The sequence below is a fragment of the Megalobrama amblycephala genome, linkage group LG22, assembly GCF_018812025.1.
Source record: "Megalobrama amblycephala isolate DHTTF-2021 linkage group LG22, ASM1881202v1, whole genome shotgun sequence".
NCBI classification, from domain to species: domain Eukaryota; kingdom Metazoa; phylum Chordata; class Actinopteri; order Cypriniformes; family Xenocyprididae; genus Megalobrama; species Megalobrama amblycephala.
The window spans coordinates 4685625-4697988 of record NC_063065.1 but is presented as its reverse complement, the minus strand read 5'-3'; the positions used below and the strand labels follow the sequence as shown (position 1 = coordinate 4697988).

The following is a 12364-nucleotide window of genomic DNA, read 5'->3' as shown; positions in this document are numbered from 1 at the left end:
AGTTAAAGCTTATTTCTCAGTTAATTTAAGCCAATTATTTCACCACAAGTCAACGCTTTTCCTAAAAAACAAACCTTTACTTTTATGTGCAAAATTAATTTGCAGTTTAATTTGCAAAAATGTTGCTGTTTGAAGTCGTCAGGCACGTAACATATCAGTGCTGGAGCAGAGCATCATGGGATATGTAGTTCTACATTGCGCACTTGCCGTTCATACTGTATTATGGGAAACAAACCAAAGACTACAAATCCCTGATTGCCCCCTACGACATATTCAACAACACTCCCCGGCTGAAACACAAAACTTCCTTTGAGTTGCCGCTGCTGTTGCGATTTCTGAACAAAACTTTGAATTGCAAAGTTTGAATTATTTCAAGGTTTGTAAGCTTTTAGTAGTCGGGTGCTTTACTTAATTGCTGAGTTATGCGTTTATGACTTTAACTGTTGTAAAAAAAAAAAAGACATTTCCATATTTAAAGTTTGGTTTAATCTCTGGTAACTAACTTTCAGCGTCATAATAACCATGCTATAAACATACTATTATTATGGATATGAGTATGAGATAGCATAACTGCATGAGTTGAATTGATGCACGGACAAAAGCCCTTTAAATGTCTGAGACTAGATAACGGAATATAGTTGCACTAAATAAGCTGCAAATTATTTGGGGAGAGATATAATAAGTAATAACATATATACATATACTGTAAATATCAAACCTCATTTGCAGAGGAGGATGTCTGAACTGAGCGACGAGGCCAGCAGTGAGTCGGATCAGTTAGGCGCGAGTCTGTCCGTGTGGCTGGCGGACGGTGGAGATGCTCTGATCGGCCCGGAGGAGCTGAACGTGCCGCTGGATCTTCACACCGCCTGCTCTATCGGACAGTATGATGTGGTGGCCGAATGCATCCGCAGGTAAGATGGAATACGTTTGCTGGTCATGCATGTTACCCAGCTAACCGTGTTTGACATGTTTTAGTCCAGTGTGCATGAAGAAATAGATTTAAAAGAAATAGATCTGATTCTAAGAACGTTCCGTGAACGTTAGTTTTTGGTTGTAAAAGAAAAAACGTTGATATTACTGTTAATACTAACATTAGGCTGTTATTCATAATCTGTACAGTGCATACAAACAATGCATAATAGATAAATCCACTGTTACCATATTTTAAAGTTACCATGAAATCAAAAATGACTATTCTTTTTATGCAACATTGCAGTATTTATTATTAATGACTTATCAGTGCACATCGCATTATTTTGGTAAATCATGTGCCCTCTTAATATTTAATCAAATAAGTTCCCCTCCCTCTTGCAGCATGACGTGTTTACTGGCGCGAGGGCGGGGCAACCCGTCTCTCACATGAGATCCACCAATAGCAAACCATAACCATCCAATCAATTCTCCACTGACAAAATCAAGCCCCGCCCTACATTTTCTCTCATTCGAGAAGCCATTTCACTCGGATATAGCTTGTTTCTGCCAATGAATAAAAATTAAAAAGGTAATTTCGACTTTTTAATCTCTCAATTCAGATTTTTTTTTTCTCGCAATTGACTTCTTTTCTCAGAATTGTGAGATATAAACTCATAATTTGACTTTATAACTCACAATTTCGAGTTTATATCACAATTCTGAGAAAAGAAGTCAGAATTGACCCTTTCGCAAAGACCCGCCCCCCTTAGTTACTGATGCTTTGTTCGACAAGTCATGGCGCTGTCACGCCACACAGAGTAAAAAATACACTGTGGAGAAAAGAGGACACTGACAACACATCGACAAAGCAGGCTACTTATGATATTAAACAAAGTCCCAGCTTTCAAATTGAATAATTTAACAATAAAAACCGTTTTGTGCCTCTTTAATGTGTTGTGACAGATCGCTCTTCCTACTAGTTCATTTATAGCATCAAATAAACATGAATGAACATAAGAAGGAATGTTGTTTCAAATGCGGAAAGACGTCAGTACACACCATTTTTCAAGTTCAAGTCCACTGAGGTTAAACTCCTGACTACTTTGTCGGACAAAATGGCGGATTCGGTGATATGATTGGTTAGATCGCTTGTCAATCAAACTCCCAACGAAGGGTCAATTGCAAGATATAATCTCACAATTGCGAGAGAAAAAAGTCAGAATTGTGAGATGTAAAGTCACAAATGTGAGGGGAAAAAAGTCGCATTTATCTTTTAAAAAAAATTTTATTCCACAACGCAAACAAGATTCCATAGATATACGTCACAATAGTGAAGAAAAGACTATCACAGCTTCCATTTCATGCCGACTTTAATTGAAATATTTAATTGATATTAAAGAAACTAAACTAAACCTAAAAAATTGTTCCTAGAATGTTGACATTAATGTTAATACTAACATTACAGCTGTTATTCAGAATCTATACAGTATGCACACAAACAATGCACTGTTATCATGTCTCAGATGCCACACTTTAAAATTTGCCCTAATAAGGTTTTCCTGATACTTGATGACTCATTTACCAAACGTTACCAAATGCAACAAAAAATTATTTAGAAAATCTCCACTTTCTATAATCCAAATGTTATTTCAGGGGAGACGTGGATTTGGATGGGAAGAACATTGGTGGTTGGACACCTCTGATGTACGCTGCGTATATCGGTCACGATAGCATCGCTAACCTGCTGCTGGAGACGGGCGTCAGCGTCAACACCACCACGTCTAAAGGACTCACACCCCTGATGCTCGCCGCCAGCTGTGGTAACGAGAGCATCGCCTACTTCCTTCTGCAGGTGAGATTCACGTTAAGAATTTGATAATAGTGACTTGTGCAGTTTCGTTCTCAAAAGACTAAGAGCCAGCAGTCACTGTACAATACTGGATGAAACTTTCTCTCTGTACAGCAAGGAGCGCAGCTCGAATGTAAGGATGTGCGTGGATGGACGGCTTTGTTGCATAGCACAGCTACTGGACATCAGCAGATGGTCAAATTCTTATTAGAGAATCACGCCAATGCAAATGTCAAGTGAGTAACATTTGCATTCATTAATACAAGCCTACAAGCAAATATAATGTTCATCTCAAACATTCTTATACTCTCCTTCTTTCAGAATAGCAGGCAATACTGTTTTTGCAGTTTGCATAATTTGCACAATATGCACATTTTCTGTATGCATGGGACATTTTTCAATCCCACAATGCAATGTGCCCTAGACATTGACCTTCCAGTTCCTATATGGTGAATTAATTGACCTATTCTTGGCCTTTCTTATCTGAAGCCATCTGAAACATTTAGACATTTTTACACCAAATTGGATTAAAAATGCAAAATATTTTTTATTTGTGAAATTATCCGACACTGGCTGTCAAAAGTTTGGAATAATTTAGATTTGTTAATGTTTTGAAAGAAGTCTCTTCTGCTCACCAAGACAACATTTATTTGATCAAAAAATACAGTAAAAACAGTATTATTGTGAAATATTATTGAATATATTTTAAAATGTAACAAAATTTTCAGCATCATTACTCCAGTCTTCAGTGTCACATGATCCTTCAGAAATCATTCTAATATGCTGATTTGCTGCATTTACAACAATACAAAGTTCTGTAATGAAACTCTAGATGGCGCAGGATGAAAAGTCTTCAACTCAGTCGGCTTGCAATCACATCATTCTCTATAGGGCACAGCTGATCGGTTCCTCCTGTATTAGTAGCCAATGAGCTCGCTGCTCAACCATCAAATACTTGGTCAGCATTTGCTATAGCAGTTGTAGTGCACTTTCAGAAACCCTTCACCTTCCCCAGCTCCACCTGTATAGATCTGCATAGGGTTACTTGCTCACAGCAGCGTGTCGTGTATGTAGCAGATCTATTCTGCCAAGACCAAACATATCAACATTGTCATATCCATTACCATGCCAAACACTTACAGTTCATACATTAACAATTCATAACTCTCAGTAAACACATGTCCTTTTTGAGAGTCATTAAATCTTTGACCTCTGTCCTCACAGAGAGCCGCTGTCAGGATTTACGCCGCTCATGGAAGCTGCAGCGTCTGGCCATGAAATCATCGTTCAGTACCTCCTCAACCATGCAAGTGTGACTTTACTATTAAATGTGATATATTCCAAATGAAAAATCAGAGATTATTTATACTAATTTTGGATGTGCATCAATCTGACAAAGAAAACTCAATGCATCCATTACGAAAATTGATAATCAAGACCTATTTCCAGATGTAAAATTTGTTTTTAGTATGAGTTGTCTCTCTAATTATTCTTTGCATAGTTTTAAAAACATTGAAATAAAATCAAATCAAACTGTGACTGAATCATTTGTGACTGAATTTCTTCTTTCATGATGCCTCACAACAATTCAATTATGAGTCTGTACTAAATGATGTAAGAGCATATATTTACACCCCTAATATTAATATAATAAACGCACATATGTTTTCAGTATTTTTGATTCTGTGTTGGATTCAGGGTGTACGAACGGAGGAGAGGAACATTAAGGGAGAAACGGCGAGAGCTCTGGCTATGTTGTATGGACACACCAAAATCGCCAGCCTCATCGACATGCACGTTATGAGAGCCAAATCATGTCAGTCACACACCTCAGCATTTGTAATTTTCCTTTTTTATCATACATGCGGAGAATAACACAACTTATCTCTCTGTGTAGCTCTGTATGAGGAGTTGAGCTCCTCTGAAGAAGAAAGTTCGAGCCCTAGAGTCCGTTCAGCTCGCACTAGAACCAGAGGACCCAGCATTCACGATGGCCCTCAAGCTATCGCTCGCTTCAGAGTTGGCTCCAAACAAGGTACTCGCACGATATAGATGTGTGCAAAAGTTTGGGGTCTGTAATATTTTTTTGTTTTTGAAAGAAGTCTCTTCTGCTCACCAAGGCTGCATTTATTTAATCAAAATTACAGTAAAAACTGTAATACTGAGAAATATTATTAAAATGTAAAATAATAGTTTTCTATTTATGTTAAAATGTAATTTATTTCTGTGATCAAAGCTGAATTTTCAGCATCATTACTCCAGTCTTCAGTGTCACTGCAAACTTTTGTTCTGAGCCACACACATGACATGAAGGAAAAAAATAGTAGGCTAAATCGTGTGCACAATTTACGTCTGCACGATTTAGCAAATCGAGGGAACGAAATAGTAAATTGTCTACACGACTTAGCAAATCAAAGGAAAGAAATAGTAAATTGTCTGCGCAATTTAGCAAATCGAGGTTACGAAATAGTAAATTGTCTGCATGACTTAGCAAATCAAAAGAAAGAAATAGTAAATCGTCTGCGCAATTTAGCAAATTGAGGGAACGAAATAGTAAAGTGTCTACACGACTTAGCAAATCAAAAGAAAGAAATAGTAAATCGTCTGCGCAATTTAGCAAATTGAGGGAACGAAATAGTAAAGTGTCTGCGCGACTTAGCAAATCAAAGGAAAGAAATAGTAAATTGTCTCTGTGATTTAGTAAATTGAGGGAACTAAATAGTAAATCGTCCGCGCAACAACAAATCAAAGGAAATAAATAGCAAATTGTCTGCGCAATTTAGCAAATCAAGGGAATGAAATAGTAAATCCTGCACATGATTTATAAATTGAGGGAACTAAATAGGTAATCGTCTGCGCGATTTAGCACTTCGAGGGAACTAAATAGTAAATTGTCTGCGCGATTTCGCAAATTGTGGGAATTAAATAGTAAATTGTCTGCATGATTTAGCAAATCGAGAGAAAAAAGTAGTAAATCGTCTGCGCAATTTAGCAAATTGAGGGAATGAAATAGTAAAGTGTCTGCGCGACTTAGCAAATCAAAGGAAAGAAATAGTAAATCGTCTGCGCGATTTCGCAAATTGAGGGAACGAAATAGTAAATCGTCCACATGACTTAGCAAATCAAAGGAAAGAAATAGTAAATCGTTTGCGCAATTTAGCAAATTGAGGGAACGAAATAGTAAAGTGTCTGCGCGACTTAGCAAATCAAAGGAAAGAAATAGTAAATTGTCTGTGCAATTTAGCAAATTGAGGGAACGAAATAGTAAATCGTCCGCATGACTTAGCAAATCAAAGGAAAGAAATAGTAAATCGTTTGCGCGATTTAGCAAATTGAGGGAATGAAATAGTAAATCGTCCGCGTGACTTAGCAAATCAAAGCAAAGAAATAGTAAATCGTCTGTGCAATTTAGCAAATTGAGGGAACGAAATAGTAAATCGTCCGCGTGACTTAGCAAATCAAAGGAAAGAAATAGTAAATCGTTTGCGCGATTTAGCAAATTGAGGGAACGAAATAGTAAATCGTCCACGTGACTTAGCAAATCAAAGGAAAGAAATAGTAAATCGTCTGTGCAATTTAGCAAATTGAGGGAACGAAATAGTAAAGTGTCTGCGCGACTTAGCAAATCAAAGGAAATAAATAGTAAATTGTCTGCACGATTTAGCAAATTGAGGGAATGAAATAGTAAATCGTCCGCACGATTTAGCAAATTGAGGGAAAGAAATAGTCAATTGTCTGTGCAATTTAGCAAATTGAGGGAACGAAATAGTAAATCGTCCGCGTGACTTAGCAAATCAAAGGAAAGAAATAGTAAATCGTTTGCGCGATTTAGAAAATTGAGGGAACGAAATAGTAAATCTTCTGTGCGATTTAGCAAATCGAGGGAATGAAATAGTAAAGCGCCCGTGTGATTTAGTAAATCGAAGGAACAAAATAGTAAATCATGCTAACGATTTATAAATCGAGGGATTTTTTTCTCTTGCATGTCATGTGTGGGGCTCCGTACTTTACAAATGTTCTTTCATTGCAGAGGTTCCCGCGGCTCCACCCGGATACATGACCTTCCAGGGCGTTGGCGATCAGAGCGAGGGAATCTGCAATCGTGACGTCACTTCCCCCATCAATGAGCTCGACGGCCAGAGCAATAGCAGTAGAGGTGAGCTGTTCAGCAAGATGTCAATCATTCTCACCGATGCATCCACTAAAATCATGTGATATAATGCGATTCTGTTTCCATTGTGTATGTAGATGAGCTGTTCTTCGATAATGACATGCCCACCATGAGGAGCAGCAGCAGCAGCAGTGAAGGTTTGTCTCATCTCCTCGGACTCAGCAGGGAGGCGTCGCTGGAAAGCAATGAGGTCCAAACCATCATGCATCACTGTAGCTCACTGCAAACATCTCCGGCAAACTGTTCACCTAATGTCTCATTCATGTTTGCAGGATTCGGATCAAGCAAAGAGGAGTTGTCCACGTCGATCCAACAAGCTCCAGCATTCCAAAGGCAGGAGTCCTTATAACAGCACAGGTTACCGTGAGGCGCCGTCTTCCTCTGGACCTCCTCCTTCATACACTGGACCCAAGGTGTGTGTGTTTGCATATTCTTCTAGTCTCTTCCATGTTGGTGTCATATAGCGATGTGTTCCTGACCTCAGATGCACCAGTAAAGTGTGTGTATGTGTCACAGGATCTGGCAGAGTTTCTGGAGCAGATCGGGTTCAGTAAGTACCTCCCCCTGCTGGAGGAGCAAGACATTGACCTGAGAATCTTCCTCACACTTACTGAGAACGACCTCAAGGAAGTTGGCATCACGTGAGTCTCTCTTCACAGATTCCGCATTTTTTATTTAATTTATTTATTATTTTATTTTATCCTGAGATGCTGAAATAGGCTCCAGTATCCCCATGATCCTACATGGGACAGTCGGTTTAGAGAATGGATGGATGGAAATTAATTTGATTGATTGAACTTCACTATTGATTTTTTAATGTATTAAAATGTATTTGATTTTATTGAATTTTGTATTTTTCATTTCATTAAAAATTATTTGATTAAAATTGTATCTGATTTAGTTGTATTAAAAATAACTTCATTTATTGATTTAAAATGCATCCCCTTTTTTTGAACGTTATTAAAAATGCATTGCAATGTACTAAAATGTATCTTATTTAGTTTTATTAAATATAATTTTATTGTATTAAAATTCAATTTTATTTTATTTTATTGTACTTTACTAGTTTTATTGTACTTTACTGCTTTTCTCTTCATAGTTTATTTGGTCCTAAGAGGAAGATGACATCAGCAATAGCCCGTTGGCATAGTAACACCCGGCCACCCAGTGATGCGTTAGAGCAGGCGTACGCCGACCAACTGGAGGCTGAGATGCAGGAAATGGCCATTCAGCTTCATAAGGTACTGATTCACTTAATCCATTGTTATTGCTAACTATAACTAAAAATAGTTTTCATTAATTGAAATAGAACTGAAATAAAATAATACATTTTTTAAAATATTTTTACATAGATAAATAAATAAATAAATATATATATATATATATATATATATATATATATATATATATATATATATATATATATTTATATATTAAAATGTGTGTGTGTTTTATATATATATATATATATATATATATATATATATAAGAGAATTAGAATCATCTTGTAATTTGCACCTAGCTTGCTATTATTTAATAACACTGTAACATCAACAATGTGTCTAAAAAAAATGGAGGTTGTGTGTCTTTGAATGTACGCAGAGTAACAAGCTTCTGTCTTGTAGTGCACTTGCTGACCTTCTAAACCTATTTCACAAAGTAATGTTATAATTGTTAATTCAGGTCGCTTCTTGTTATATAACCATATTGTTCATAAGGTTTTAACTGCCTTTAAACTAATAAAATCTGTACTTTATATTCATTTAGTTGTGTAACAGGTCACAATAAAACAAACAGCATGCTATAAAATGTGTCCATTAAAACACTTTGAGATCAAAGGTTGCCATGTATAAAATTGAAGTTGTAAAAAAACGCTGTTCTGGCAACAATTTGTGGCAAACATTGCAATAAATTGACCACATGATAACTGCAAGTTTGCTGTAGTTATTGTGTGGTTCTTCTAAGCTTTTCTTTACTTCCTGTTTCAGCTTGTAAATGTGTGTGTGTGTGTGTGTGTGTGTGTAGCGTTGTGTGGAGGTGGAGTCTCTACAGGCTCAGGTGTCTCAGGAGAAGGAGCTGCGTGCCGTGATGGAGGGATGTTTGATGGAGGAGAAGATGGCGTGGAAGAGCGTTCAGGCAGAGCTGCAGGAGAACACCAAACGCGTTCAGGCACTGAGTGGAAAACTACACGCTCTTCGCAACACACACACGCAGCTCGCGCAGGAAGACGGTCGAGCGGCGGGGAAAGGTGTGCAGAACCTGCCAATGATTTGATTTGCATAAAATGCAAAAAATCTGAAAAAGAACTAAGCTATAAATCTATGTACAAGAGGAAATTCTCTAATTCATTCCCTGAATGCATTGCGAATAATGCAATGTAAACACAACTATATTAATGTTGTTGAAATCACACCAACTAAGAAAATTTGCATGCAAAATTACTTATAATTTTGTCAAAACCTTAATTTTTTTTGCTATTTATTTATTTATATAAAAAAAATAATTAATTAAATTATTTATAAATATATTATTGATATATTTTGTAATTGCCTGCATGAGTTTTGCTTGAAACTTTTTTTAGTTAATTATTTTGCAAATTTAAAAAAAGGGAAAAACGTCATGTTTTTTCTTTCAAAAAAAATAAAATAAAAATAATAAATTGGATGCACAATATTAGCTCCAAACCACAGAAGCATATATTATCACTTGCTATATAAATCTCACGCTTGGTCCTTCTTGAAAGTTGTGTCATCAGTTTTTCAATAGAGATTAGAATGGCATTTTTGTGCACAACTGTTGAGCTGTGGATTAAAACAGTATAACAGAAGTATTTCAGGCTGTTTTGATGCGTTTATCTGTCAAACCTCAGTTATATTAACAGCTGCTGTGATGTTTGTGTGCTGTAGGCGACGGGTTCACATGCTCTCAGCTGCTGTCTAACATGGACTCTCATATGGCGGAGCTCGGTAAGACTTCTGCGTGTGTGTATAATGCTTCCTTCTCATGGACGTGTAAATTCATATTGTGCGTCTCTGTCCAGCTGACAGTCTGAAGGAAGTCCTTCACAGTCTCCAGCATCTGAGCGCTTCAGAGAAAAGCTCGCACAACTGGGAAGAATCCTAGTGGCTGTCAATGGGTCGGTTTCTCTCGCACACACACAAAGCCTCATTATGTGTACATAAACATTTCTATGAAGTAAAACAATGGAAGTCTATTTGTGTACACAAACTGTTTTGACAGTATTCAAAACAGATTACAGTATCCTACAAGATTAAGAAATAAAAACTACTAAGAAATTAAGTTGATCAAAAGTTACAGTAAAGACATTTATAACATTACAAAAGATTTCCATTTCAAATAAATGCTGTTCTTTTTAACTTTCTATTTATCTAAGAAACGGTTTTCAACATTGATAAGAATAATAAATGTTTCTTGCGCGGCAAATCATCATATTAGAATGATTTCTGAAGGATCATGTGACACTGAAGACTGGAGTAATGATGCTGAAAATTCAGCTTTACATCACAGGAATAAATTACATTTTACAATATATTCAAATAGGAAACTAGGTTCTTTTAGATTGTAATATTTCACAATTTTACTGTTTTTGATCAAATAAATGCAGCCTTAGTGAGCAGAAGAGACTTCTTTTAAAAACATCTTACTGATTTCTGATATCTAATTGATCTGTTTATCCTTGCAGGACACTCGCTTTTACTGACGGAGGGTGAAAGATCACCCTGAACACACAAACGGCCGCAGGGACGGGCCAGAGAGGAGATCTCGTGTCGGTCCAGTATGACATGAGTTCAGATGGAGATGACGGGCCGAACGAGGAGCAAAGTTGATGGCAGGGTGGCCAAACATGACAAGCAGGTGAAGAGAATCTGTCACCTGTGCTCAAGTCACATGGTACATGACTGCATCATGAGAACTGACCAATCGCAGACAGAGCTGTGTCGGACAGGGCGGAGCCGGAGAAATTGAACTGCCCGTCAGGAATTCAGTGTGAATAACACAGAAATACATGTGTGGACACTGCAAGCACAGCTACTCTTTATTGCTGTACAACCAATCAAACCTCTGATTAGATTTGTTTTATGTCTATTTAAAGACTTATAAGTCTTTTTTTTAAAAATCAAACCTCAGATATCTGTACTCTTATTGTCTTAAATCCTATGTATGCTCTAAATCCACTTATCGGGCCTTGTTTGCCAAAACCTGCCATATTCAGTTCAAATACAAAAATGTACATAGAAATTCATTCTGCTGGTGTTTCATGAATAAGGCCATTTGTGACCTGAGCTGCACATCCAGGTTTATGGTCTTATTGTTGGAGCTACTGTCAGTTTTATATTATAAAAGTCATAAAATGTGTAAAAATATCAATTTTATATTATCTTTTTTTAATGTAAATCAGCTTGTCAACATTTCTCAATTATGAAAACAAAGTCTGTTGTGTAATTATGTCACATAAATGTACATAAATCGAGTCTTTTAAAGTCTGGAAATAAAGCATTTAAATCTGTAAGACATATTGCATAGTCTTTGCATGAGCATCAAACTGTTTGGAAGACAAAGAGAAGGCACTTACTTGAGCCAAAACAGACACTAAACGTCTGAGGAGTGGACGCCAGTCCTGTATTTGGACACTAAAGACCCGTTCACACCAAGAACGATAACTATAAAGATAACGATAACGATAGAGAAATAGTTCTAAAAATCGTACTAAATATAAAAGAATAGCACTGTCCACGTCACATCTATAACAATATTTTTCCAAAAACAATTTTTTTCCAGCTACTGAACGATAAAACACTGACAGCCAATCAGAATCAATTCTAATTTAAGGGCTCGCGCGTATTTAAAATGGCGGACGACATTGCGGAGAAGTTAATCTCCGAAGTCTAGAAAAAGCCACCACTGTTTGACAAGTCAAACCCCATTTCATGGATACTTTAAAGAAAATTGATATATGAAAATAATAGGTCATAGTATACCCTCGGAATAAATTAGAAGTAACGATGAGATCATTATGCCAGGCTAGCAAAACAGTGTAACGTAACATTACCTCAGGTATCCAGCGCTAGTTTCGACAACATTGTTTTGCTTCCTTTGAAGTTGCTGTGAAAAAGACTAGGCCTTGTTTTTATTCCGCTATATTGACTTCGTCAGTTAAATTCACTGTTAGATTAGATCGATTCCAATAGCTATTCACTCGAAACATAGTGATGGGCAGATCGAGGCTTCGTGAAACACTGAAGCAGTTGAAGCAAATGTGCCGTAATGTGTCGAGGCTTCGAAACAATCTGACACCCGTCTCACGGTGACCCCTAGTGGACTCCTTAGTGCAAATGCAACAAAACTCAGGCCAAACATGCATTAAAAAATACCCTTTTACAAATGTATTGCAAAAGTTTTATTGAAAG

The 12364-nt window shown here is 36.9% G+C and overlaps 1 protein-coding gene across 1 annotated transcript; it reads left to right on the top strand.

Annotated features, from left to right (window-relative positions):
* Positions 1-129: 129 nt before the first annotated feature.
* anks3 (ankyrin repeat and sterile alpha motif domain containing 3) lies at positions 130-11466 on the top strand. The gene is made up of 16 exons (XM_048174549.1): positions 130-376; positions 730-914; positions 2569-2767; positions 2879-3000; positions 3989-4070; positions 4463-4580; positions 4662-4799; positions 6795-6920; positions 7013-7125; positions 7208-7348; positions 7452-7576; positions 8035-8176; positions 8961-9183; positions 9842-9901; positions 9976-10071; positions 10639-11466. The coding sequence occupies exons 2-15, from the start codon at positions 736-738 to the stop codon at positions 10056-10058; spliced, it is 1851 nt and encodes a 616-aa protein (XP_048030506.1). The 5' UTR covers positions 130-376; positions 730-735; the 3' UTR covers positions 10059-10071; positions 10639-11466.
* The last annotated feature ends 898 nt before the right edge of the window (positions 11467-12364 follow it).

Coding starts and splice junctions, on each gene's coding strand:
- anks3 (XM_048174549.1), top strand. CDS start 736: ATGTCTGAACTGAGCGACGAGGCCAGCAGTGAGTCGGATCAGTTAGGC. Junction 915..2,568: donor GTGGCCGAATGCATCCGCAG/GTAAGATGGAAT, acceptor ATGTTATTTCAG/GGGAGACGTGGATTTGGATG. Junction 8,177..8,960: donor TGGCCATTCAGCTTCATAAG/GTACTGATTCAC, acceptor GTGTGTGTGTAG/CGTTGTGTGGAGGTGGAGTC.